Consider the following 23,357-nt stretch of genomic DNA (forward strand, 5'->3'; position numbering starts at 1 on the left):
TTTTTCTCCAAATGGTTTATTAGCTATGATTTTTTTGTAAGTATTTTGTGCTTATCTTATAAATGAATGGATATTTATATCATCCCATTAAAAAATGTAAATTGAACCACTATATATTCGTTGTTGATTTGCTAAAACATTTTGTTATATGCCGAAAGGAATCTATTTGCTTTTATTCCTCAAGTGTGGTATAATTAATTCATGTTAATTCGATATCGGACAGTTGACTTTTGCTTCAAGATGAAGCTCCATGGTCATTGCAGGTCGTTGAAACATTATATTTGAATTTTCCTGCATAGGGTTACAAATGAGTGAGGGCTTCACATAATGATTTCTTTAGAAGCTTGAATTTTTCAGCAAACAAAGAATGCTGATCAATATTGCCCCTCATCACCCTGTGCTGTGATAGAAGAGAATTAGTGGGATATAAATGTCACGTTGAAACTGACTGGACACTGAAAGTAACCAGCTAGAGAGATCATGAAAAAACTCCAACATAGCATTCATATTAATTCTACATTAAACCAGAAGAGGTAGATCTTTCTGTACTAATTAATTACACGACACACGGATTCAGAGAAGCATATGCAAGCAGCTCCTCGTTGCTTTCAATCACGGCCATGTCTTCTTCTTTCAAAGTCAAGCGAGCTTCTATGCCAATGCCATCACTTACATCCACCAATGAAATCATGTTCTTGAGTTCGGCCGTGCTAGGGATATTACTCAACCATGATGGCTTTCCCCATCCGAAATCAGCTTCATAAAAGGGAAACCTGCACCAACTGGTTAAACAATAGTTGTCTATATCAACCTTTCCAATGAGCTTCCCTAACTCATTGAACTGTTGGAACACATCCTCACTACTAATTCCGTTACCATATTTTTCCTTAAGTTCTTCAAAGCCCCTCCTCAATTTAAAAACCAAGCTTCCAAGATCATGTTCTACTTCGCTTTCCTGTGTCTTTGCTACAGAGTACCCCACAAGATTTCCCAATAAGTTTTCTGCTGGGGACTGCGGCAATATCTTCCTCATGTTCACAAATTGACACCATATGGATGGCCTTATGACACCCGAGTTTGAACTTGATGCTTCCATGGCACATTTCCAGATGAGCGCTGACACTACTTCAACACGCGTTGGATTTGGCACCGTGGCACTGGCAGCTTTAAGCTTGAGAGTAGCAATCTTGGAGGCATCAAACACAAATCTCTTTGTTATGCAATTGTACTTGACAAAGCCAACAGAAGCTCGGGTTGAACTGAGGAAATCAAGAGGTGGGAAAAGAGATGCTGCAGCACCAAATTCTACAGGAGGCACTACATGATCGGTACTGACCGAGGAGAGGGAAATTGCAGACCAGCTATTAATGAATTTGCAGAGTGTATAAGCATCAATGAGCTTATGTGAAATGTTGACTACAATTGCCATCCCACCACATTCAAAAAAGTTGGCTTGGACCAGAAGAAGATGGCCTGTGCCTGATTGTGCCCCGGATTCTATTGCATTTGGATGCAACTGTTTTAGCATTCCAAGATCTGGTTTATCAAAAACCTGTGACAGGGGACAGTTGACTCTGGCTTCAAAAAATTTAGCCCCATGGTCATTGCAACAGATTGAAACATCCTTAGATTGGATTGTTCCTGCAAAGGGATAGAAGTGAGTGAGGACTTCGGATAATGACCTTTTCAGAATCTTGGACCTTTCAGCAGCCAAAGAATGGCTATCCCCGTTATTGCTGGGGTAGAAGAGAAGTACGGAGACATAAACTTGAGGAGTAAGCTGATCAAAAACAGAAAGGTTAGAACTTCTGAGGTGGTGAGGAGTTGGAGAGGATGGTCTAATTATTTCCTCCTGAGTGACTTCAACCTTGATCTCTGAAGTCATATTTTTCTCCACACTTGAAAATTTCACAACACAGACCGTCCATATAAAGACATCACAACTACAGCTCCTCTGGGACGAAATTCAACTTCTTTGTTTTATTCAGCTTATTATATTATCCAAATGGTACATACACCATAACAATTTAATCTATTTTGATGGGCTTCTTACTTTGCTCCAGCTGATGCCCTCCAGATCATGTAAACATTTGTGAATTGATTATATTCGTATAAAAACAGTAATTTTGTAAGCAGGTTATCTTCTGATCATCACAATCATAATCCTCCTAATTAATCAACGGCTATCACAGGACTTAGGCTAAGACTGTTTGTTGGTTATGATCATTGTTCATTGTTTATTGTTAGATAGTGAAAGGCTCTTGTACTTATATTAAGAGCACTGATGACATTATTAATAAGAAAGAGAAAAATTATTCCTTTATTCTTCCACAGACTATAAGTTCTATGCAAAGTGCCAAAGTCATCATCAAGTGGACGGTTAACTTGACCCCATATTGTCCAAAAATAATATTCTACAACTAATTTTGAGACCAATAATTAAACGTAAAGAGTGAGATCATCAAAGGTAACAACATTGCATCCATTTCAATTCTAGAAGCACAAGAGTGGTACTAATTGTTTACACAATGACACTGCCGACTAGCTCTTGGTCTAGTGGAATTTCTTTTTGTTGGAAGAGGTTCCAAGTTCGAATCTTCCCTCCTCCAGAGTAAAAAGAAAAAAAGAAGAAAGAAAAATTATAGGACGACTAGTGGGGGATCCATGATTTGAAAGGCAGTTGGGCGAAACTTACTTGCTAAACTCAACGGCAAGCAAATTCAAATTTGATTAATAAACATAAAAAACACACGTAGGGGAAATCATAGATAGATCATAGAATCGGACTAAGAAAAATGAAAAATGAAAAAGAAAATTCATAAATTGTGGATTAAAAATGGGACGCACATTTGCCACATGAGAATTTAACAGACCAACTAATGGTCTAGTTAATGGAGGGTCTTATTTTTAGGGTTTCCATAAGTTTGAGTACCAGATTGTTGGGTCTTCAAAGCTTAGGTATGAGTTTGTGACGAACCTCATAGTTCAAAGAAGCATATGTAAGCAGCTCCCGGTTACTTTCAACTATGGCCATGTCTTCCGCTTTCAAACTCAAGCGTGCTTGTATACCATTCCCATCTCCTACATCCATCAATGAGATTATGTTCTTGATTTCTACAGCACCAGCTGGCATACTCATCCATGATGGCTTTCCCCATCCGAAATTGGCTTTGTAGAAGGGAAACCTGCACAAACTGGTGGAACAATAGTTGTCTACATCCACCTTTCCAATGAGCTCCCCTAACTCTTTGCAGAGCTGCAACACATCCTCCCCACTAATTCCATTAGCAAAATTTACCTTCAATTCCTCAAAGCTCTTCCTCATTTTAGCAACCAAGCTTTGAACATCATGATCTACTTCACTTTCCTCTGTCTTTGCTACAAAGTGCCCGAAGAAATTTCCCAATAAGTCGTCTGCTGAGTGCTTAACCAAAACTTTCCGCATGTTCACAAATTGACACCACGAGGATGGCCTTACAAAACCCAAGTTTGATCGTGATGCTTCCATCATGCATTTCCAAATGAGCCCTGACACAACTTCAACGCGCGTTGGGTTTGGCACGGTGGCACTGACAGCTTTGGACTTGAGAGCAGCAATATTTGAGGCATCAAACACTAAAGTCCTTGTTTCACAATTTTCTTGGACAAATTCCACAGGAGATTGAGGTGAATTGAGGAAATCCAGAGGTGGTAAAAGAGATGCTGCAGCACCAAATTGTGCAGGAGGCAGTACATCAGTAGTAGTAGTGGAGTCAAGGGCAATTGCAGCCCAACTATTAATGAATTTGCTTACTGTATAAGCATCAGCGATCTTGTGTGAAATGCTGACTCCAATTGCCACTCCACCACATTCAAAGAAGTTGGCTTGAACTAGTAGAAGATAGCCTTTGCCTGATTTTGTCCTGCATTCTATATCATTTGGAACCAATTGTTTCTGTATCCCAAGATCTGGTTGGCTCAAAATCTGTGATATGGGACAGTTGACTCTGGCTTCAACAAATGCAGCTCCCTGGTCATTGCAGCTGATTGAAGAATTATACACGAATTCTCCGGCCAAGGGATAGAAGTGAGTTAGGATTTCAGATAATGATATTTTTAGAAGGTTGGATTTTTCAGGAAACAAAGAATGGTGATCAATATTATTGACCTCATCACTACTGATGGGATAGAAGAGAAGTACTGGGACATAAACTTCAGATGTGATCTGATCAAAAACAGAGAGGCTGGTGTTTTTAAGGTGGTGAGGAGTTGGAGAGGATGGTTTAATTATTTCCTTGTGGATGACTTTAACCTTGATCTCTGAAGCCATCTTTTGCTTCAAGCCTGAGTTCCGTAACAAAGACCCTCTATATATAAAGAGCACAAAAAGAGAAGGACAGAGTTGCGGAATCCATTGACATTGACTTGGTAACACAGAAGACTTGATCTAATGAACAATAATGCTAGTCTGTTATCCAATTGTTTATTAGATCCGTTTTTATGTATTTTGTGCTTATCTTACAAATGTATATTTATATTGTCCCATGAACAAAAAGTGGAATTGTATATTGGTTGAGCCGATTGCATGTGCCACTATACATTATTTTTTTCTTTGCATTCATCCACTTGATTTCAGTATTTAAATCTCTTTAGTTCTTGTTGCGTGGGTTGCAGGCATGTAATAATTTGTTAATTTGCTAAAACATGTGGTAAGATTCCAAAAGGAATCTATACCGTTCTTATTGAGAGGGCGATAACATACTAAACTTACACACAGTACACGGATGTTAGCACTTAAACCAAAAACCTTTCCTGAGAAAGCATTTGCTCCAAACCACTACACTAGCAGGTCATTTGCTTTAAACAAAGTTCCTTAGACTAGTGTCAGTAGTTGAGAATCTTGATATGCACCAAAGGAGAATCTAGGATTCTATAGCAGTTGTCGGCATTATTGATTAGCTAAAGTACACTTTTTATTGTTATGGTTCGGCCCCTTTTTCCTTTTAGGCTTCCCAAAATTTTTTAAAAATCACTTATCACCCTAAATAAGCAATGCCAAACGGGCACTTAGTCGATATCATTTTAATTTTTGCAATTTTAGTCCGTGTAATTTAGTTTGATTTACAATGAATTTTTATTTTTGGTCGAAGATTTACAATGGAAATTAAAATTGTATATCAGTTGTATTCATGTAATTATTTGTTTCACACCTCATATAAGAACTCACATCCAAGTTCCAAACAAATAGTATAAATCCCAATACTAACAATAAAAAATCCAGACATTAAAAAAAAGAGTAAATTTCCATTTTCCCGACTGAACTATATGTGTCTGAGAATTAAGCCCCCAAACTATTTTTTCAGAAAATTAAGGATATGAAAATTTTAAAAATAGCCAATTTATCCCCTTCTGTTAAATACAAAAGAATTCCATCCAATATGCCGTCAACGAGCAGCACGTGACAAGCATGTGAACCCAAAAAACAATCGGTTATTCGCACCAAAAAAAACAACCTTCTTCAATCGGCTCACCTAAATTGCATTGCAAATAACCGAAATCAGCAACCTACAAGAGAAAAAGAAAATCAGAAAAAACAGAAAGAAAAAAACTGCAACTAAATTAGAAAAAGAAAAAGTGCTTGAAGAAACTAAAAAGAACGATGAAAAGAAAAACCTAGCGAAAACCAACTAGATATCTAAACAAGAAGAGGTAAAAGGTTAAAGAAAACAAACAAAAAGGGACAGAAGGACAAACCAAAGAGAACACTAGAAAACGAATCCTGAAGCACTTATCTAGGCATCTGCAAGTTAAAAACTTGCAAAATAGATGGCAAAACAAGATTTGGTGGATATATTTGTTTTCACACGTGGGCACCTAGGAGCTAGGTGGGGGCCTTTTCTATTATTTATAAATAGTATCGCCACGCGGCTATACTCGAGTATTCTTTATTTTTTTTAAAAATAGTATAGCCGTGCGGCGTAACAGTGTTTTTTAGAAAAAATTAGTATAGCCGCGCGGCTATATCGGTTTTCACACGTGGGCACTTTTTAATTTATAGCCGCGCGTCTGTACTTATTTTGAAACATAGGTACCTAGCGCTAGGCGGGTCCCCTTTTTTTTCCTAGAATTAGTATAGCCGGCCGGCGATACTCTTGGGTATTTTTCAAAATAGTATAGCCGGTCGGCTATACCCGGGATATTTTATTTTATTTTTTAAAACGGTGTAGCCACGCGGCGGTACTGGTTTTCACATATGGGCGCCAAGCACTACGCATTGCCTTTTTTTTATTTTTTTTATTTTAGAATGTTACTATTTCCATCCACCTATCCTATTTTCCTATCCACTTTATCTTTCCACCCACAACATAAATTTAAAAAAATACAATTTTATTTTTCCACCCACCATTATTCCTAAAATACCCTATCCTATTTTAGTGTTTTCTGAATACATGGAATGCATCCCAGCATTAAGAGAATATGAGACTTTCTTAATTTGTTTGGTTCAATTTTATTTTACTTTTATTAATTATTGAGACGTGAAAATTTTTTGTTGGTTGGTTTTGCAGAGGGGGAAAAAATGTACGCTTTCTTCTTTAATTTTTTTCCTTCTTTTTGTCAAACCCTAGAATAGATGGGATATGTTAGTTGAGATTTTTTCCTTATAAGTCCTTAGAAGTCATTTTACAAATGGGTAAATTGTCTTTAAAATTTTGAAGATAAGATGGGTGGGGAAATAGGACAAGGGGGTGGAAATAGCAGCATTTTTTTTTTTTTTTTTTATAAATAGTATAGCCGCACAGCTATGCTATGGTTTTTTTTTTTTTTTTCAAAATAGTATAGCCGTGTAGTGGTATTGGGCTAAATTAGCCAAATTAAAAACACGAGGACTAAATTGGCCAAATGAATAAAACATGGGGACCATTTTAACATTTAAGCCATTATTTTTTAATAAATAGTATAGCCGCGCGGCTATACGCTTTACATATATACTACAATCCTTTTTTTATTTTTTAAATTTTTATTCCCAATTTTCTTTGATCGATAAGAGTATTTTAGATCATTATCCATTACTATTAGGCCATTACCCGAGTCTCTATTGTCTCCTTTTGATTTTTTTACTTTCCCAGAGTTATTACCCATATAAAGAATTTTGCATTTTTGACGTTTAATACTTGTATTATACACATACGAATGTATTTTTTAATAATACATATGTTTTTTTGTACCAGTCTTAAAGATGGGCCTTGGGTCAATGGTTAATTAATATATATATTTAATTAATCAAAAGATTGGCCTTGGGCCTTGGGGCTCTTTGGATCTGTGATTTAAATTAAACTCGATTAGTTAATTAATTAATTTGGATTATTTTTAAAATTCAAATGTCATATAATATTTTTGTCTAATTGGGTTTGTCCTTATCTGATACCTGTTGGAATAGGTATCAGCCAACACAAGCCCTGGGTTTGTACAATTACATCGAATTCACAGAGACCATTCATATCATCATTCATGTACATAGCCTCAGATATAAACACATAAATTTCGCTAGAAATCAAAGCCCTACTACTAGGACTTTGATTTAGATAGTTGTATCCTGGTGGAGCAAACGCCTACAGAACTACAAGCACTAAGTAGGGAAGAAATTCTGTTTCAAGGACATTGCAATTCTACAAGCCTCTATTTGCAAGAACAGTCAGTTTTTAATTTACTGCCATATTTAATTTCATTATTCTATTTGTTGTTTAATTAAGTTATTAGAATAATTTAAAATGCTGATAATTGTTAAAACGCTGATAAACTAATGCTGAGTAGCTAAAATGTGGTAGAAACCCTTTTGAATTGATGTTTCCCTGGACCTGGGAGAGTACAAACAACAATCCTTCCAACTAAAAGGTAAAGAGATTTAGCTATCAAAAAAGTAATTTTGTTATCTCATAATATACTGTAAATTGTAATGTCATATGTTAATCACCTCCAGCTTATTCTTTACCCTTCATCTTCCACAAAATTTCTACCTTTGTAATCTCATTCTAATTGGATAACAACTTTACAATACTAAGCACTGAATTATTGTGGTTTATACACCAAAATGCAGAAAGCGAGCGGAATTTACTTCATGAGCAGTATGTTTATGGGACAGTGTGATCATGATTTGTCATGTAAAATCAAGGAAGATATTCATTTGCTTTATTCCCTTTAAGCCTTTGGTTCAGATAAACCTGGATGTTCCAAATATAACTGCACAGATAGAGGTTCGCTACACATCGATTTAATAGGGGTTATCAATGGAGGCTGTTGCCATTGCTGTGTGTCTGTTGGAATCCACAACTCTGCATCCTTACTTGTACTTGCTTGAGGCAGGGATCGAAAGTACGCAGTTATCTCCCACCTGCAATCTGTTACAAAGGAAAAGCTTACACACCTAGCAGCAATATCTATAGGAAAGCAGACATGAAAATCCAAACCATGTTCATGAGCTCAACAACCACCCAAGCATATGGTCAATACTCAACCAATTAAACCAAAGCATTTGATAGAAAGTAGCAATTTTAAAGCGAAAACCAAACGGAACTACAGAATTGAAAAATAATATCAAATAGTATTCTAAGACAAAACTATAACTCTGAAGCTAAAAAATGAACATCAATGTACAGTTGTCAACTATGAAACTTAAAACTTACCCTGGGGAAGAACCCGTGTAAGGGATTCTGAGAAAGGAAGCTTGATAAAAAACGACCTTAGTGAGAACTCCAGGTCAGCTTCTTCCACCCTGAGCCATAAGACTGATTCACAGTGAGCTTAAACATAAATCTTTCCACAGGGATGCTAATGCTATCACTGTTAAAGAAAATAACTGCTACTCTCTCCACCAGACCCTAGTTTGTAAAATGTACGTCTGTTTTAGTGAAAATGGTACATCACCGGAATAAATACATTAAACGAATAAGAAAGACTGCATCTTTCTTTCAAAAATCAAAAAGAAAAAAGAAAAAAAAAAAAGATCCGACCCGCCCCGCCCAGCCGCCCAGACCCGCCTAGCGCCTAGGCGGAATTTTCGAACACATGAGATATATGAGAAATTTTTGAAGAAACAAGAAAGAAAAAAGTAAAAGGAAATGAACGAGTAAAGGATCAACCTTTTGGATGAAAGGATGAAGTCCCGAGACAGCAGAATGGATATAATCTCTGAGTTCAGGGTGACGAGCGCTATGAACCACCAAATTCATATATTTCCTTCTTTCAAAAGTACCTTTGCCCAATAACAACCATCAGTGAAAGCAGTTGAAAATGCAAAAACAACAATTACCCATTATTCCGCTAAGCTCATATGCAATTTGAAAACTGGGTTTTGCTTTCTGGGTTCCCCAGATAATGAAGAAAACCACAACTCAAAACCACAACTTTTTTTCTCAGCAACCAAAACGAGAAGTGGGTTTAGAACAAACCTGGAGGGTAAATTCCTTTGAGGAGAACGATTGAAGTGATTGCCACCTCCAGGAATTCAACCAGAATCCGAGCTGTCTCACCTGCACCATTTTCAATTTTAATTATACTCATCTAATAGCCAAAAAATGAAGACGAAAACATAGCAGAAGTAAAGAGGTCATTGATTGAAACCTTGGGGAGATTGATTATCTTTGCGGTCCATCTGTACAGTTTGGAAGGCCTGTAGCCCGCTATTTGGCGGGCCTGACAGAGAGCCCATGGAGACCCGCCCCCTCTTTTTTATTTATTTATTTAAAACAAATATTAATGGGTGGAGGGAGGCAGTCCAATTGGCTATCTCTTGGGATACTTGGAAGAGAAATAGAAGTACAACTAGATCAATAGTTAGTTAAATTGACTCCAGTATTTTCTTTTAATACAAGCTATACTCTAAATTACAAGCGATAGTTAATTGTTAGTCTAGCATAGTATAGTAGACTAGTCAGAATTATAAACCCAACTTAAGTTTATATTAGTATTGTGCTCCTTCAGAAAACAAACTAAAGAAATCTATAAAAGGATAATTGTAATTTATAGGCTTAAATTTTTGAGTCTTTATGTTGAGGAGTAAAATGAGAGGTAAAAATCTGGTTAAAGGGGGAAAGGAATGTGAGTCGAAGTAAGATTCCCCAAGAGTTCTGTGTGGCACCAACTAGCAAATAAGCAAATAAGCACCAGCTATTTCCGAAGTAAGATTCCCCAAGAGAGCGATATATGTCATAACCAACTAGCAAATGAAGACGAAAACATACCAGAAGTAAAGAGGTTTTGTCTGCCGTGCAAATCTCACGGCCTGGAGTTCCGGGCCGAGGGGATGAGCGTTGACACGCGTTTTCCTGCTTTTGGGTGCGGTGCGATTGTGCGCAAGAGTGCCAGCACGGTCTACCGTGCGTCGAGTTGGTTGATGGGGATAGAATGGTTGAGTGGTGCGCCTGTTTGAACTCGTCTTCTAATCAAACGATTGTAGCCGAGAGAGGAACTAGTCTCGGTTGTTAGGTTCACGGCCTGAACTACAAGGCTGTTGGGTGGTGCTGTTTGGTGGGTTTTGGGCGATGCTCCGGCGCGCTGCTCAGGGAGCGACGGTCGTATGATATCTGGGGTGAGTGAGCGAATAACAGGGATGGTGCTCCGGCGCCTTGAAAATCAAGGGTCGTATGATATATTGATGAATGAATTCTCCTTACAAACTATCACTATTCCTAGGAAAGCAAGTAAAATATTGAAAGTGCATTACAGGAAAATATAAGTTGCTCCGTGGGAGGCTTTTGTTTGGTGTTTGAACCCTTTGAATGTAGCTCGAGCCTTGTATTTATAGGAAGAGTTCCTGGATGAGTAATCGAGGCTGAAATTACGCATAGTGGAGTCTGATTAGCGCAAGTGGGTAGTCCAATCGACATTTGGGATCGTGAAGCATGGTGTTGTGACCCCCTAAATTCGGGTGAATCTCGGCCGCCGCTCTTGATCGTGGGTTCTGAGCTTCTGGCCGTGGAGACGCATTTATTGCTCTGATAGCTGGTGACCTAATCTCTCAAGCTGCAAGAATTCTTGTGAGAATGTCTACGTCTAATCACTCTGTCTTCTGTCGCCAAACCCTGACTTCAGTCACTTCCCACCTTCCCTCATGCATTAAATGCTTATTTGTGGCCAGTGGGTTTGCTGCATTAAACAGGCACTACTTCATTAAATGAAGCATGGGTCCCTGCTATCACGTGATGATCTGACTTTAATATTTATGGCCGCGATTTTGCTCGGCCTCGACCTCGGCCTACACTCGAGGCCGAGATGATCATGCCTTAGCATTTTTCTTTTGTCTTCAGGAAGGCAAAGCACCTTGTTGAAACGCTGCGTTTCAGTTTTACGAGCAAGTGCTAGGGCCGAGAAAGGGGGCTCCTTCGGCCAGCTCATGGCCGTGATTTATTAGGCACAAACAAGTTTTGAAACCTTGAGGAGATTGATTATCTTTGCGATCCATCTCTACAGTTTGGAAGTGCGGTAACTTGGAGTTTTGGTTTGGGGATTTGAATGGTTTCGTATCTTGGAAGTTGCAAACTGTGTTGAATATTGGGGTCTTTTTCCGTCGGAAGGCTCGTTCGGGCTTGTTGATTCTCGGACCGCCATAGAGTGGTGGATCAAGCCTTCGTTGCCCTTTTTTCTGAGTTAGCGAGGATTAGGCCCAAAGCATCCCGAAGGAGAAGCATGTCCCAAGGGAGTACTCTGTTCTTCTTCCAGCGGCTGCGTGTTTTATGCTGACGTTTCCGACAGCTTAACGAAGAGTTGAAGATGACTTGTTGCTATTGAACTGAGATTGTGTGAGCTTGGCATGAGAGCTTGGAGTGTGGGAGCTAAAGACCCACAAGTTTAGCAAATGAGAATGCATGTGCTTGGCTTGGTATGGGATATGCTTGAGTTTGGGTGTTGATAATTTGTTGTTTGTGGCTATGACTATGGGGATTTAAGAGTTTCAAGAGGAAGATGGGATGAAAAGCTTGAGATTTGAAGGCTATGGTGTTTATAGCTTGGAAGGAAGGAAAAGCTTGGGGTTATGCTTGGTGAGGCTTTATGGATTTAAGAGTTTCAAGAGAAGGAGGATGAGAGGAAAAGCTTGATGTTTGAAGGCTATGGTGTTTATAGCTTGGAAGGGTATGAGGAGGAAGGAAAAACTTGGAGTTATGCTTGGTGAGACTTTATAGGAAAGATGGAGGATTTCAAGGGTGAGAAAGTAGGAAACATGGTTGTGATGGTTGAGGAATGGCTGGGATGGCCGCTGGAACACTTGCAGCAGCTGAAAGGAGGAAGGAAGATGAGTTCTCATGGTTGCTGAGAAGCTTGCAGCAACCAAGAGAGACTAATTTTGGCTGGGCAAATGCCTCCCAATTTATAGAGAGTGAGGGTTTTCCTTTATCTCCAATAGGTAAAGGGAGGTGCTGGACCAGCTTATTTCCAATGGTTGAAAAGGAGTACTGGGGCATGCTATTTTCTAGTAGGTAAAACTAGGCATTGGAAAATGACTATTTCCTATGGGTAAAAGGGAGTGTTGAAATTGGCTTGTTTCCAGCGCGTAATAAGGAGTGCTGGAAAAGGCTTGTTTCCAATGGGTAAAGTTAGGTATTTGGAAAATGACTATTTCCTATGGATAAAAGGAAATGCTTGGAAAATATCTCATTTGCTTACCCACATTGGAGAACTCTAAGTAATGGGCTTGGACTTTGGTGCTCCCAAGTAGCTAGCCCAAAGTCTCCATTATCCAAGAGCTTCCGTGGGCCTTGTGGACCTCCGTAACCTTCCACACCACAATCCCTCATGCAAGCCCCGTAAACCACATGACTTGGGTTTATGTGAGCTTGATAGGTGATTGACATATGAAAAATGTATTATTAGCTTCGCATGGCATGGACACTATTATTCATTTAATGAATTAATTCCCAAAATACAGCTTGGAATAACACATGACTAGCGTTATATGTTATATTGGGCTTTAAATGTATTTGGGCTTCTCGTGACGTTTTTGGGCCTCAACAGGAGGCAGTCCAATTAGCTATCTCTTGGGATACTTAGAAATAGAAGTACAACTAGATCAATAGTTAGTTAAATTGATGACTCCAGTATTTTGTTTTGATACAAGTGATACTTTAAATTACAAGCGATATAGTTAATTGTTAGTCTAGCATAGTATAGTTTACTAGTCGAAATTATGAACCCAACTTAGTTTATACTAGCATTGTGCTTCTTCATAAACGGACTAAAGAAATCTATAAAAATGATTTATAGACTTAAGTTTTTTAGTCTTTTTGGTGAGGAGTAACATGATAGGTAAAAAGATGGTTAAAGAGGGAAAAGAAAGGAAAGGAATGTGAGTCAAAGTAAGATTCCCCAAGACTTCTGTGTGCCAACAACTAGCAATTAAGTGTTGGCATGAGTCAAAGTCAACATTCCTATTAGGAATATAATTTATGTTTTATTGCAATTATCTAATTTTAGTAGAATTAGGAGATTTTGTACATATTTCATATTTGTACCCACTCTGTATGTAGTATATATATATTTCTCCTTGAGAGAAGAATAATTAGATCAGTTTAAACCCTAATTATTTTGAGTTGGTATCAGAGCGGGTTTCAATCCGTCTCTACAACATCAAAACCCTAATCCTAAAAAATACCTATTTCCGCTGCACGTAGCCTATTCACCTAAACCTGTGCTGCCTATACACCTAAGCTTGCGCCGTCTCATATCTCTTACTGTTGTCGTTGCCACCTAATCTTCTGCTGCCACTACCATCTATCACCATGTCGGATGTCATTGAATCTTCTTCTACTTCTATTGTGACGGTTCATACCAAATCGCACACCAATCTACCTATGGGATTCAAATTGAATGGATCCAACTATGAGATATGGGCTTCGATGATCGAACTCCATGCTACTACACAAGGCAAATTGGGTTACCTGACTGGCGATACTAATGCCCCTGATTCCCAAGACCCAAAATTTGGGATGTGTAAAATTGCTGATTCTATTGTGAAAAGTTGGATGATGCGAACTATGGAACCCAATTTGTTGAATATGTTTCATACTCTACCTATTGCTAAGGAAATTTGGGATGTTGTTAATCAGATGTTTTATGATGGCTCTGACATATCCCAGCTCTATGAACTGCGATGCCAGGCTACCAGTGTCAAGCAAGAGGGTCGTCCTGTCTCTACCTATTTTGCCGAACTTAAGGCAATCTGGCTTGAATTGGACAAGAGACATCCTTTTCAGATGAAGTGGATATGAAGACTTTTCAGGCTGTTGTTATGACAGATCGTGTGTATGATTTTTTGGTTGGCCTTGACGATACTTATGGCAAGGTCCGTCATGATATTCTACGGAGTGATAAAGTTCCAAGTATCGAAAATGTATTTTTTATGGTCCGTCGAGAAGCTCAACGCCAGATTACTATACTTGGATCCGATACCAAGATTGGGGAACTTGTTGTTGTGTTTGCTTCCAAAAACACTACTCTTGTTTCTCGGCCTACAGGGTCTGGCTATTCTGCTGTTCCTTCCTCGTCGCCTGATTTCGGTAAAAAAGACAAACTGAAGTGTGATCACTGTGGTGAAAAGTGACATACTATCGACACCTACTGGGCATTACATGGGGTACCAGATTGGGAGAAGGAGTGGAGGTATTTAAAAAAGGAACAACTGGACGACAAAGCTCATGTGGCTATTGCCCCCACTTCTGTGGCTGACATCACCACTGGGCACGGCCACCTTACTACTACTCCTCCTCCGACCTTGACCACTGTCTCAAGCACTCCAACATGTCCGCCTCTAGGTAATTTTGGCAAGGCTTTCCAAGCCTATGATACACGCGATATAGGTTGGATTTTGATTCAGGAGTTACTGACCATATGATGTATAATTCTACTTTATTCTCTACTACTCTTCCTCCTCATCGTGATCATGTTCTGAATGCTAATAATGATGCCGCTCCTGTCACGGGGGCCGGTTCTGTACTCTTGACACCTGTTTTACCATTGGACAAAGCGTTACTGGTTCCATCTTTGTCTAGTAATTAATTATCTGTCTGCCGCGCAAATCTCACGGCCTGGAGTTCCGGGCCGAGGGGATGTGCGTTAACACGGGGTTTCCTGCTTTTGGGTGCGGTGAAGTTGTGCGCGGGCGTGCCAGCACGGTTTACCGTGCGTTGATGTTTCGATGAGTTTTGGATGGATGAATGGTGCGCCTGTTTGATCTGTCTTCCTGGTCAAACGATTGTAGCCGAGAGAGGAACTGGTCTCGGCTGTTAGGTTCACGGCCTGAACTACAAGGCCGTCGAGTGATGGTGTTGGTGGTGGATTTTGGGCGGTGCTCCGGCGCGCTGCTCAGGGAGCGACGTGTTGGGAAAATGGCTCACCTAAGGATACAAGGTTGGTTTTGGCGCTGAAAGGAAGATTTTGAATCTGCCTAAAAGCGACCGGTCGCTAGGCATTTGCGACCGGTCGTTTTGAAGCAGATTCGAAGTCTGGAGCAACATCAACGAGCGACCGGTCGCCAGTTCTTTGCGACCGGTCGCAGGAAGCTAGCGACCGGTCGCTTAGCATTTGCGACCGGTCGTTTAGAAGCAGATTCAAGGTCTGGAGGAAAAACCAAAAGTGACCGGTCGCCAGTTCCTGGCGACCGGTCGTCCCAGTCGTGCTGTGACGATTTCTTACGCGTTTTCAACAGTGTTTTCAATGGCTATCGCTTTCCACAAGATTTCAGAGGCTTAGTGGGTCACTTCTGAGTTAAATGAACGTTGACTACCTGCTGGATAGTTGGGAGAGCACTCATGGCTAATTGGTTATCTTATTTCAAAGATATCACTCTCCATTTTCTGGTGTAAGTGGGAGGTGGCTGAGTTGGATTCTATTTACCTACTTGATCTGACATTTAGTCTAAGTGGTGACTAAAGGGAAGAACGTGGAGGACAAGCTGATATCTTATCTCTTGTCTATTGGCTTGTGTAGGAAATGGGGTGAAGTAAGATAACACAAGAGGAGAAAACAAGTTGAATAATTGTAAGTGGAAGAAGCTGGGATTCCAAGTTGAGTTAGAGCTGAAGTTTTAGTTGTGTGTTCAGAAAAACTAAGGGGAGAGCAAGAGAGTTCTCTAAGTGTATCAAGGTGTTGAGCAAGGGTGTGAGAGAAACAGATTGTGAGGGTAGTGTTCTAAGGGGGTTTCCTTTGTAAACCAAAGTTGTAACCTATCTTCATTAGTGAAATTTCTCAAGGTGATCATCAAAGAGGATGTAGGCAATTTGCTGAACCTCTATAAACACTTGTGTCATTTGTGCTTGGTTAATTTCTGTGTGTGTGTGTAAGACTCATCCATCATTGAGTTCTTTGTCCAAAGTCCATCAACAACAAGATCTTAAAAGGGCAGTGAGTTAGTCATTAATTCTCAACAAGTGGTATCAGAGCTGTGTTTGGCAGCTGGAGCTAGTTCTTCTCTTGGAGTGCTAGTGTGTTGAAGATGGCAAGTGACATGGAAGCTGAGAGTGGTAGCAGTTCACAGCATATGAAGCCACCACAGGCAGCAAGTATGAAGGTGGAGTTAAAGCCTTTCACAGGGAAGGAGAACTTCACTCTTTGGCAACGAAGGATGAAGTCAGCTCTTACACAACAACAGCTCCATGTAGTGTTGGTTGGCAAGGAGAAGAAGCCAGCAAGCATGACGGATGATGAGTGGGGAGTTCTTGACGAGTTAGCCAGAGGAGCTATCGAAAACTATCTCTCCGATGAGGTGCTCATCAACGTGATAAAGGATACAGCGAAGCAAACATGGGAGAAGCTCGAAGAGATGTTTGCAGGGAAATCGTTGTCCAACAAACTCTTCCTCAAGGAAGAACTCCTGAATCTTAAGATGGAGGAGGGAGGAAATCTAATGGAACATCTAAGTAGTTTCAATAGATGTGTTGCTGACTTGCAGAGAATGGATGTGAATTATAGTCCGGAGGATAAGGCTCTCATGTTGTTGACATCCTTACCTTCGTCCTATAAACACTTCCGAACCACTCTTATGTTCGGAAAGGTTACTCTTGATTTTGAGCCTGTGGTGCAAGACATCATGACACACCATAGGATGACTCAACGTTCGGGAGAAAACTCTCAAGGTGAAGGTCTAGTTGCAAAGACCGGAGAGAGAGGTCGTTCAAAGAGGCGTGAAGGCAAGAAAGGCAATAGAGGAAGGTCCAAATCCAAGGCGAAAGATGGTTGTTTCGAGTGTGGGTCAAAGGAGCATTGGAAAAAGAATTGCCCCATATGGAAGGAGAAGAAGAACAAAGGGAAGAATGCAGCAAACACAGCGGAGGATGTCACGGAAAGTGATGGTGAGCTTTTGTGTGTTAATAGCAATGTTAAAACAAATGCATTGGCTAATTCTTCAAGGTGTTCCTCTTCCGATTGGATTTTGGATTCCGGATGCTCATATCATATGTGCTCAAACAAGGAGTGGTTTGACACGTATGAGAAAGAAGATAGCAGTGAAGTGATGATGGGGGATGGCTCAATGTGTAGAGTCAAAGGAACCGGTACAATCAAGGTAAAGATGCATGATGGGGCTGTTAGGACGCTTGGAATGGTAAGGCACATTCCAAAGTTGCGTAAGAATCTCATTTCCCTTGGAACTCTTGATAAGAATGGTTATTCATTCAAAGCAAATGGAGGGAAACTCATAGTCTCAAAAGGTTCACTTGTGATTATGAAGGGTGAGATTCAACCTAATTGTCTATATAGGTTGTGTGGTACAACAATCATAGGTGGAGCAGCTGTATCTACAAGCAAGGACTCGGAAGATGAAACTCAGCTTTGGCATTTGAGGCTAGGGCACATGAGTGAGAGGGGCATGCAGGAACTACACAACAGAAAATTGTTGAAAGGTGTTCAAAGTTGCAAGCTTGAGTTCTGCAGATTTTGTACCATGGGAAAGCAATCAAAAATAGCTTTCAAGCAGCGAAACAAAGAGGAAGAAAGCACGGGTGTGCTAGATTATATTCACACGGATGTATGGGGGCCATCACCGGTTAAATCGAAGGGTGGAGCTCGCTATTTTGTGACTTTCTTGGATGATTTTTCCAGGAAGGTTTGGGTCTACTTCATGAAGGAGAAATCTGAGGTCTTCACCAAATTCAAAGAGTGGAAGGCGGAAGTAGAGAACCTAACCGGAAGAAAGATCAAGATCCTAAAGAGTGACAATGGTGGTGAATATAAGGACAGCAAGTTCCTTGAGTTTTGCAAAAGTGAAGGCATTAAGAGGCACTTTACCGTGAAGAAGACACCCCAACAAAATGGAGCTGCGGAGAGGATGAACCGAACTCTCATGGAGCGTGAGAGATGTATGAGAATTCATGCAGGGTTGCCCGAATCTTTTTGGGCAGAAACGGTTAACCACGCTGCCTATTTGGTTAACCGATCGCCTTCAAGAAATCTTGAGTTCAAGTGTGCAGAGGAGGTATGGTCTAAAAGGTCAATCGATTATTCGAATCTTAAGGTGTTTGGGTGCAGTGCATATGCACTTATTCCTAGTGATGAAAGATCCAAGTTGAAGCCAAAGTCTCTTGAATGTATTTTCATTGGATTTGAGAGTGGTGTGAAGGGCTACAAGCTGTGGGATCCAGTGAACCACAAGAAGATACTCAGCAGAAATGTTGTGTTTGATGAGAAGACCATACCTATGAACAAAGTCAAGAATTCAGAGGCAAAGGAGGATGTTGTTGAGAAAGAAACAACCTTTGAAGTTCCACTCAAGAAGGTGTCAAGAAAGACTACTCAGAAACAGCCAACTGAAGACGTTCAGGAGGAGGTGGAGTCCGACATTGAAGAGGAAGAAGCTGGGCAGCATCAACAACACACTCAAGAAGAAGAAGAGGCTCAAGAACAGGTGGAGCCATCATCTATAGCTCGGTCCAGGCCCAAGAGAACCATCAAACCACCTCAAAGGTTTGGATGGGAGATGGATGCAGTTCACTATGCCCTAAATGCTAGTGAAGAAGAGCCAACCACGTTCCAAGAAGCTGTTGAGAACAAGGAACGGGAAAGTTGGATGGAAGCTATGATGCAAGAGATGGAATCTCTACACCAAAACTCAGTTTGGGAGTTAGTTCCTAAACCCAAAGGTCGCAAGGTTATTGGCTGCAAATGGGTGTTTAGGAAGAAAGAAGAAATGCATGAGAAGGGTGCCACCTTATTCAAAGCTCGGTTGGTGGCAAAAGGATTCTTGCAAAAGGAGGGAGTTGATTATGATGAAATCTTCTCTCCGGTGGTGAAACATACTTCTATACGACTACTACTCTCCATAGTAGCACAAGAGGACATGGAGGTGGAGCAAATGGATGTGAAGACTGCTTTCCTTCATGGTGAATTGGAGGAAGACATCTACATGAGCCAACCTCAAGGGTTCATTGAAGCAGGGAAGGAAAATCTGGTTTGCAGGTTGAAGAAGTCTTTGTATGGACTGAAGCAATCTCCAAGGCAGTGGAACAAGTGCTTCGATTCTTACATGATGAAGATTGGGTATAGAAGATGTGAATCTGATTGTTGTGTGTACTCTCATGCATTCAAGGATGGTAACTTCATCCTTTTGCTTCTTTATGTTGATGACATGCTAATTGCATGTAAGGACATGTCAAAAATCCAGAATTTGAAGACATTACTTGGAAGGGAGTTTGACATGAAGGATCTTGGTGCTGCACAAAAGATCCTAGGAATGGAGATAAGGAGAGACAGAAAGGAAGGCAAGTTGTGGCTGTCACAAAGCAAGTATATTTCCAAGGTACTTGAAAGGTTTAATATGATGGATTGCAAACCGGTGTCTACTCCTTTGGCGGAGCATTTTAAGTTAAGTGCAAAAGAATGTCCTTCTACGAATGTGGAGAAGGAGGAAATGGGTAAAGTTCCATATGCAAGCTTGGTAGGGTGTCTCATGTATGCAATGGTGTGCACACGCCCCGACTTAGCCCAAGCCGTTAGTGTGGTGTCAAGGTATATGGCGAATCCTGGAAGGCAACATTGGACAGCAGCAAAATGGATTCTCAGGTACTTGAAGGGCACCAAAAGGCTTGGGATATTGTTTGAAAGACAACAAGGAAAGGCATGTGTGTCGGGGTATGTAGATTCTGATTATGCAGGAGATCTAGACAAGAGGAGATCCACCACAGGATATGTCTTCACTTGTGGTGGAGGACCGATTAGTTGGAGAGCAGTGTTACAATCGGTTAGTGCCTTGTCTACTACGGAAGCGGAGTATATGGCTTTAACGGAAGCTTCAAAAGAAGCGGTATGGCTGAAGAGATTGGCAAAGGAATTCGGGATAGCTCAAGACTTGGTGGTGATTCTAAGTGACAGTCAAAGTGCTATTTGCTTAGTGAAGAATCAAGTGTTCCATGGGAGGTCCAAACACATTGATGTGAGATACCACCGGATAAGGGATTGGGTGAATGATGGAGACATCACAATAATGAAGGTTCATACAAATGAGAACGCTTCAGATTGCCTAACAAAGCCAGTCACAACAGCTAAGTTCAAGCATTGTTTGAGCTTGCTCAATCTTGTTACATGCTAAAGATTGAGGTGGAGTTCTTGAGAGTTATTAGGACGATTCTCAAGACATTACAGATGTCCTAGAAGGCAATGATGTCCACAAGGAGTATTAGGCTCGCCATGGTGGAGATTGTTGGGAAAATGGCTCACCTAAGGATACAAGGTTGGTTTTGGCGCTGAAAGGAAGATTTTGAATCTGCCTAAAAGCGACCGGTCGCTAGGCATTTGCGACCGGTCGTTTTGAAGCAGATTCGAAGTCTGGAGCAACATCAACGAGCGACCGGTCGCCAGTTCTTTGCGACCGGTCGCAGGAAGCTAGCGACCGGTCGCTTAGCATTTGCGACCGGTCGTTTAGAAGCAGATTCAAGGTCTGGAGGAAAAACCAAAAGCGACCGGTCGCCAGTTCCTGGCGACCGGTCGTCCCAGTCGTGCTGTGACGATTTCTTACGCGTTTTCAACAGTGTTTTCAATGGCTATCGCTTTCCACAAGATTTCAGAGGCTTAGTGGGTCACTTCTGAGTTAAATGAACGTTGACTACCTGCTGGATAGTTGGGAGAGCACTCATGGCTAATTGGTTATCTTATTTCAAAGATATCACTCTCCATTTTCTGGTGTAAGTGGGAGGTGGCTGAGTTGGATTCTATTTACCTACTTGATCTGACATTTAGTCTAAGTGGTGACTAAAGGGAAGAACGTGGAGGACAAGCTGATATCTTATCTCTTGTCTATTGGCTTGTGTAGGAAATGGGGTGAAGTAAGATAACACAAGAGGAGAAAACAAGTTGAATAATTGTAAGTGGAAGAAGCTGGGATTCCAAGTTGAGTTAGAGCTGAAGTTTTAGTTGTGTGTTCAGAAAAACTAAGGGGAGAGCAAGAGAGTTCTCTAAGTGTATCAAGGTGTTGAGCAAGGGTGTGAGAGAAACAGATTGTGAGGGTAGTGTTCTAAGGGGGTTTCCTTTGTAAACCAAAGTTGTAACCTATCTTCATTAGTGAAATTTCTCAAGGTGATCATCAAAGAGGATGTAGGCAATTTGCTGAACCTCTATAAACACTTGTGTCATTTGTGCTTGGTTAATTTCTGTGTGTGTGTGTAAGACTCATCCATCATTGAGTTCTTTGTCCAAAGTCCATCAACAACAAGATCTTAAAAGGGCAGTGAGTTAGTCATTAATTCTCAACACGACGGTCGTATGATATATGGGGTGAATGAACGAACAAACAAGGATGGTGCTCCAGCGCCTTGAAAATCAAGGGTCGTATGATATATTGATGAATGGATTCTGCTTACAACCGAACACTACTCCTAGGAAAGCAAGTAAAGATATTGAAAGTGCATTACAGGAAAAAAATAAGTTGCTCCGTGGGAGGCTTGTTTTGGTGTTTGAACCCTTTGAATGTAGCTTGAGTCTTGTATTTATAGGAAGAGTTCCTGGGTGAGTAATCGAGGCTGAATTTATGCATAGTGGAGTTTGATTAGCGCAAGTGGGCAGTCCAATCGACATTTGGGATCGTGAAGTATGGTGGTGAGACTCCAGAAATCCCGGTGAATCTCGGCCGCCGCTCTCGATCGTGGGTTCTGAACCTCTGGCCGTGGAGACGCATTTATGGCCTGGATAGCTGGTGAACCAACATCTCAAGCTGTCAGAATCCTTGTGAGAATGTCTACGTCTAATCACTCTGATCTTCATCACCAAATCCTGACTTCAGTCACTTCCCACCTTCCCTCATGCATTAAATGCTACTTCGTGGCCAATGGGTTTTGCTGCATTAAACAGGCACTACTTCATTAAATGCAGCCTGGGACCCTGCTGTCACGTGATGATTTGCCTTTAAAGCCTTGGCCGCAATTTTGTTCGACCTCGGCCTCGGCCTATGCTTGAGGCCGAGATGATCATGCCTTGGCATTTCCTCTTTTAATTTTAAAGAAAGCGAAATGCCCTGGCGAAACGCTGCGTTTCAGCCTCTGCGAATAAGTGCCAGGGCTGAGAGAAAGGGCTCATTCGGCCAGCTCATGGCCGAGATTTATCAGGCACAAACATTATCTGTAGTGCAAGTTACTGAGCAGTTAAATTGCGTTGTATTGATGTATCCATCTTTTGTCTTACTATAGGATATCCAAACTCGGGAGATCTTTGGTTGTGGTACTAAAAAGGGGGGGCTTTATTATGTGGATGATGTGGCAACTAGTGGGGTTCTTTGTGCTGGTAGCGCCAAAACTTCTCAACATCGCCAGATTTGGTTGCTACATTGCCGATTTAGTCATGCCTCCTTTGGATATTTACGGCATTTGTTTCTTGCATTATTTAGTGGTGTCTACGAGTCTGCTTTCCAATGTCAGACTTGTATTTTAGCTAAGAGTCATCGGGTATCCTACCCTCCCAGTTGTAATAAACGGCTTATGCCATTTGATTTAGTTTATTCTGATGTTTAGGGACCTTCCCTTGTTTCTACAGCCTTAGGAGTTCGCTGGTTTGTGTTATTTGTGGATGATTGCACTCGTATGATGTGGTTATATGGGATGAAAAATAAAAGTGATGTGGTCGAAATTTTTTAGCATTTCTATCAGATAATTCAAACTCAATTTATGCTCCTTATCAAGGTTTTTTGATCTGATAATGGTGGAGAATTTGTTAATTCAACGTTATCCCATTTTTTTCACACTAAGGGTGCACTCCATGAGACTACTTGCCCTCAAACACCACAACAGAATGGGGTTGCTGAATGTAAAAATGAGCAAATCCTTACTGCTGCCCGTGCTATGCTGCTTAGTGCGTCAGTTTCAAAGCGGTTCTAGATGGATGCTGTTACCTATGTAGTCTATCTCTTGAATCGT

The 23,357-nt window shown here is 40.7% G+C and overlaps 3 protein-coding genes and 1 pseudogene across 4 annotated transcripts; 1 reads left to right on the top strand and 3 right to left on the bottom strand.

Annotated features, from left to right (window-relative positions):
- Positions 1 to 476: 476 nt before the first annotated feature.
- Positions 477 to 2,072, bottom strand: LOC110771975 (akuammiline synthase 1-like). Its single transcript, XM_021976343.2, has one exon. It carries the CDS (start codon positions 1,883 to 1,885, stop codon positions 557 to 559), a length of 1,329 nt encoding a protein of 442 aa, XP_021832035.1. The 5' UTR covers positions 1,886 to 2,072; the 3' UTR covers positions 477 to 556.
- A 681-nt stretch (positions 2,073 to 2,753) lies between these two features.
- Positions 2,754 to 4,411, bottom strand: LOC110772584 (akuammiline synthase 1-like). Its single transcript, XM_021977030.2, has one exon. It carries the CDS (start codon positions 4,307 to 4,309, stop codon positions 2,948 to 2,950), a length of 1,362 nt encoding a protein of 453 aa, XP_021832722.2. The 5' UTR covers positions 4,310 to 4,411; the 3' UTR covers positions 2,754 to 2,947.
- A 3,474-nt stretch (positions 4,412 to 7,885) lies between these two features.
- On the bottom strand, positions 7,886 to 9,681 carry LOC110772551 (DNA polymerase zeta processivity subunit-like; annotated as a pseudogene). Its single transcript, XR_015835365.1, has 5 exons — positions 9,598 to 9,681; positions 9,426 to 9,506; positions 9,117 to 9,229; positions 8,661 to 8,855; positions 7,886 to 8,375 (listed from the first exon to the last, which is right to left on the bottom strand). The product of XR_015835365.1 is annotated as a DNA polymerase zeta processivity subunit-like (transcript).
- Positions 9,682 to 13,748: 4,067 nt separating this feature from the next.
- On the top strand, positions 13,749 to 14,237 carry LOC148295151 (uncharacterized). Its single transcript, XM_088252403.1, has one exon. It carries the CDS (start codon positions 13,749 to 13,751, stop codon positions 14,235 to 14,237), a length of 489 nt encoding a protein of 162 aa, XP_088108529.1.
- Positions 14,238 to 23,357: the final 9,120 nt, after the last annotated feature.

Source organism: Prunus avium, chromosome 4, assembly GCF_965620075.1.
Source record: "Prunus avium chromosome 4, drPruAviu1.hap1.1, whole genome shotgun sequence".
NCBI classification, from domain to species: domain Eukaryota; kingdom Viridiplantae; phylum Streptophyta; class Magnoliopsida; order Rosales; family Rosaceae; genus Prunus; species Prunus avium.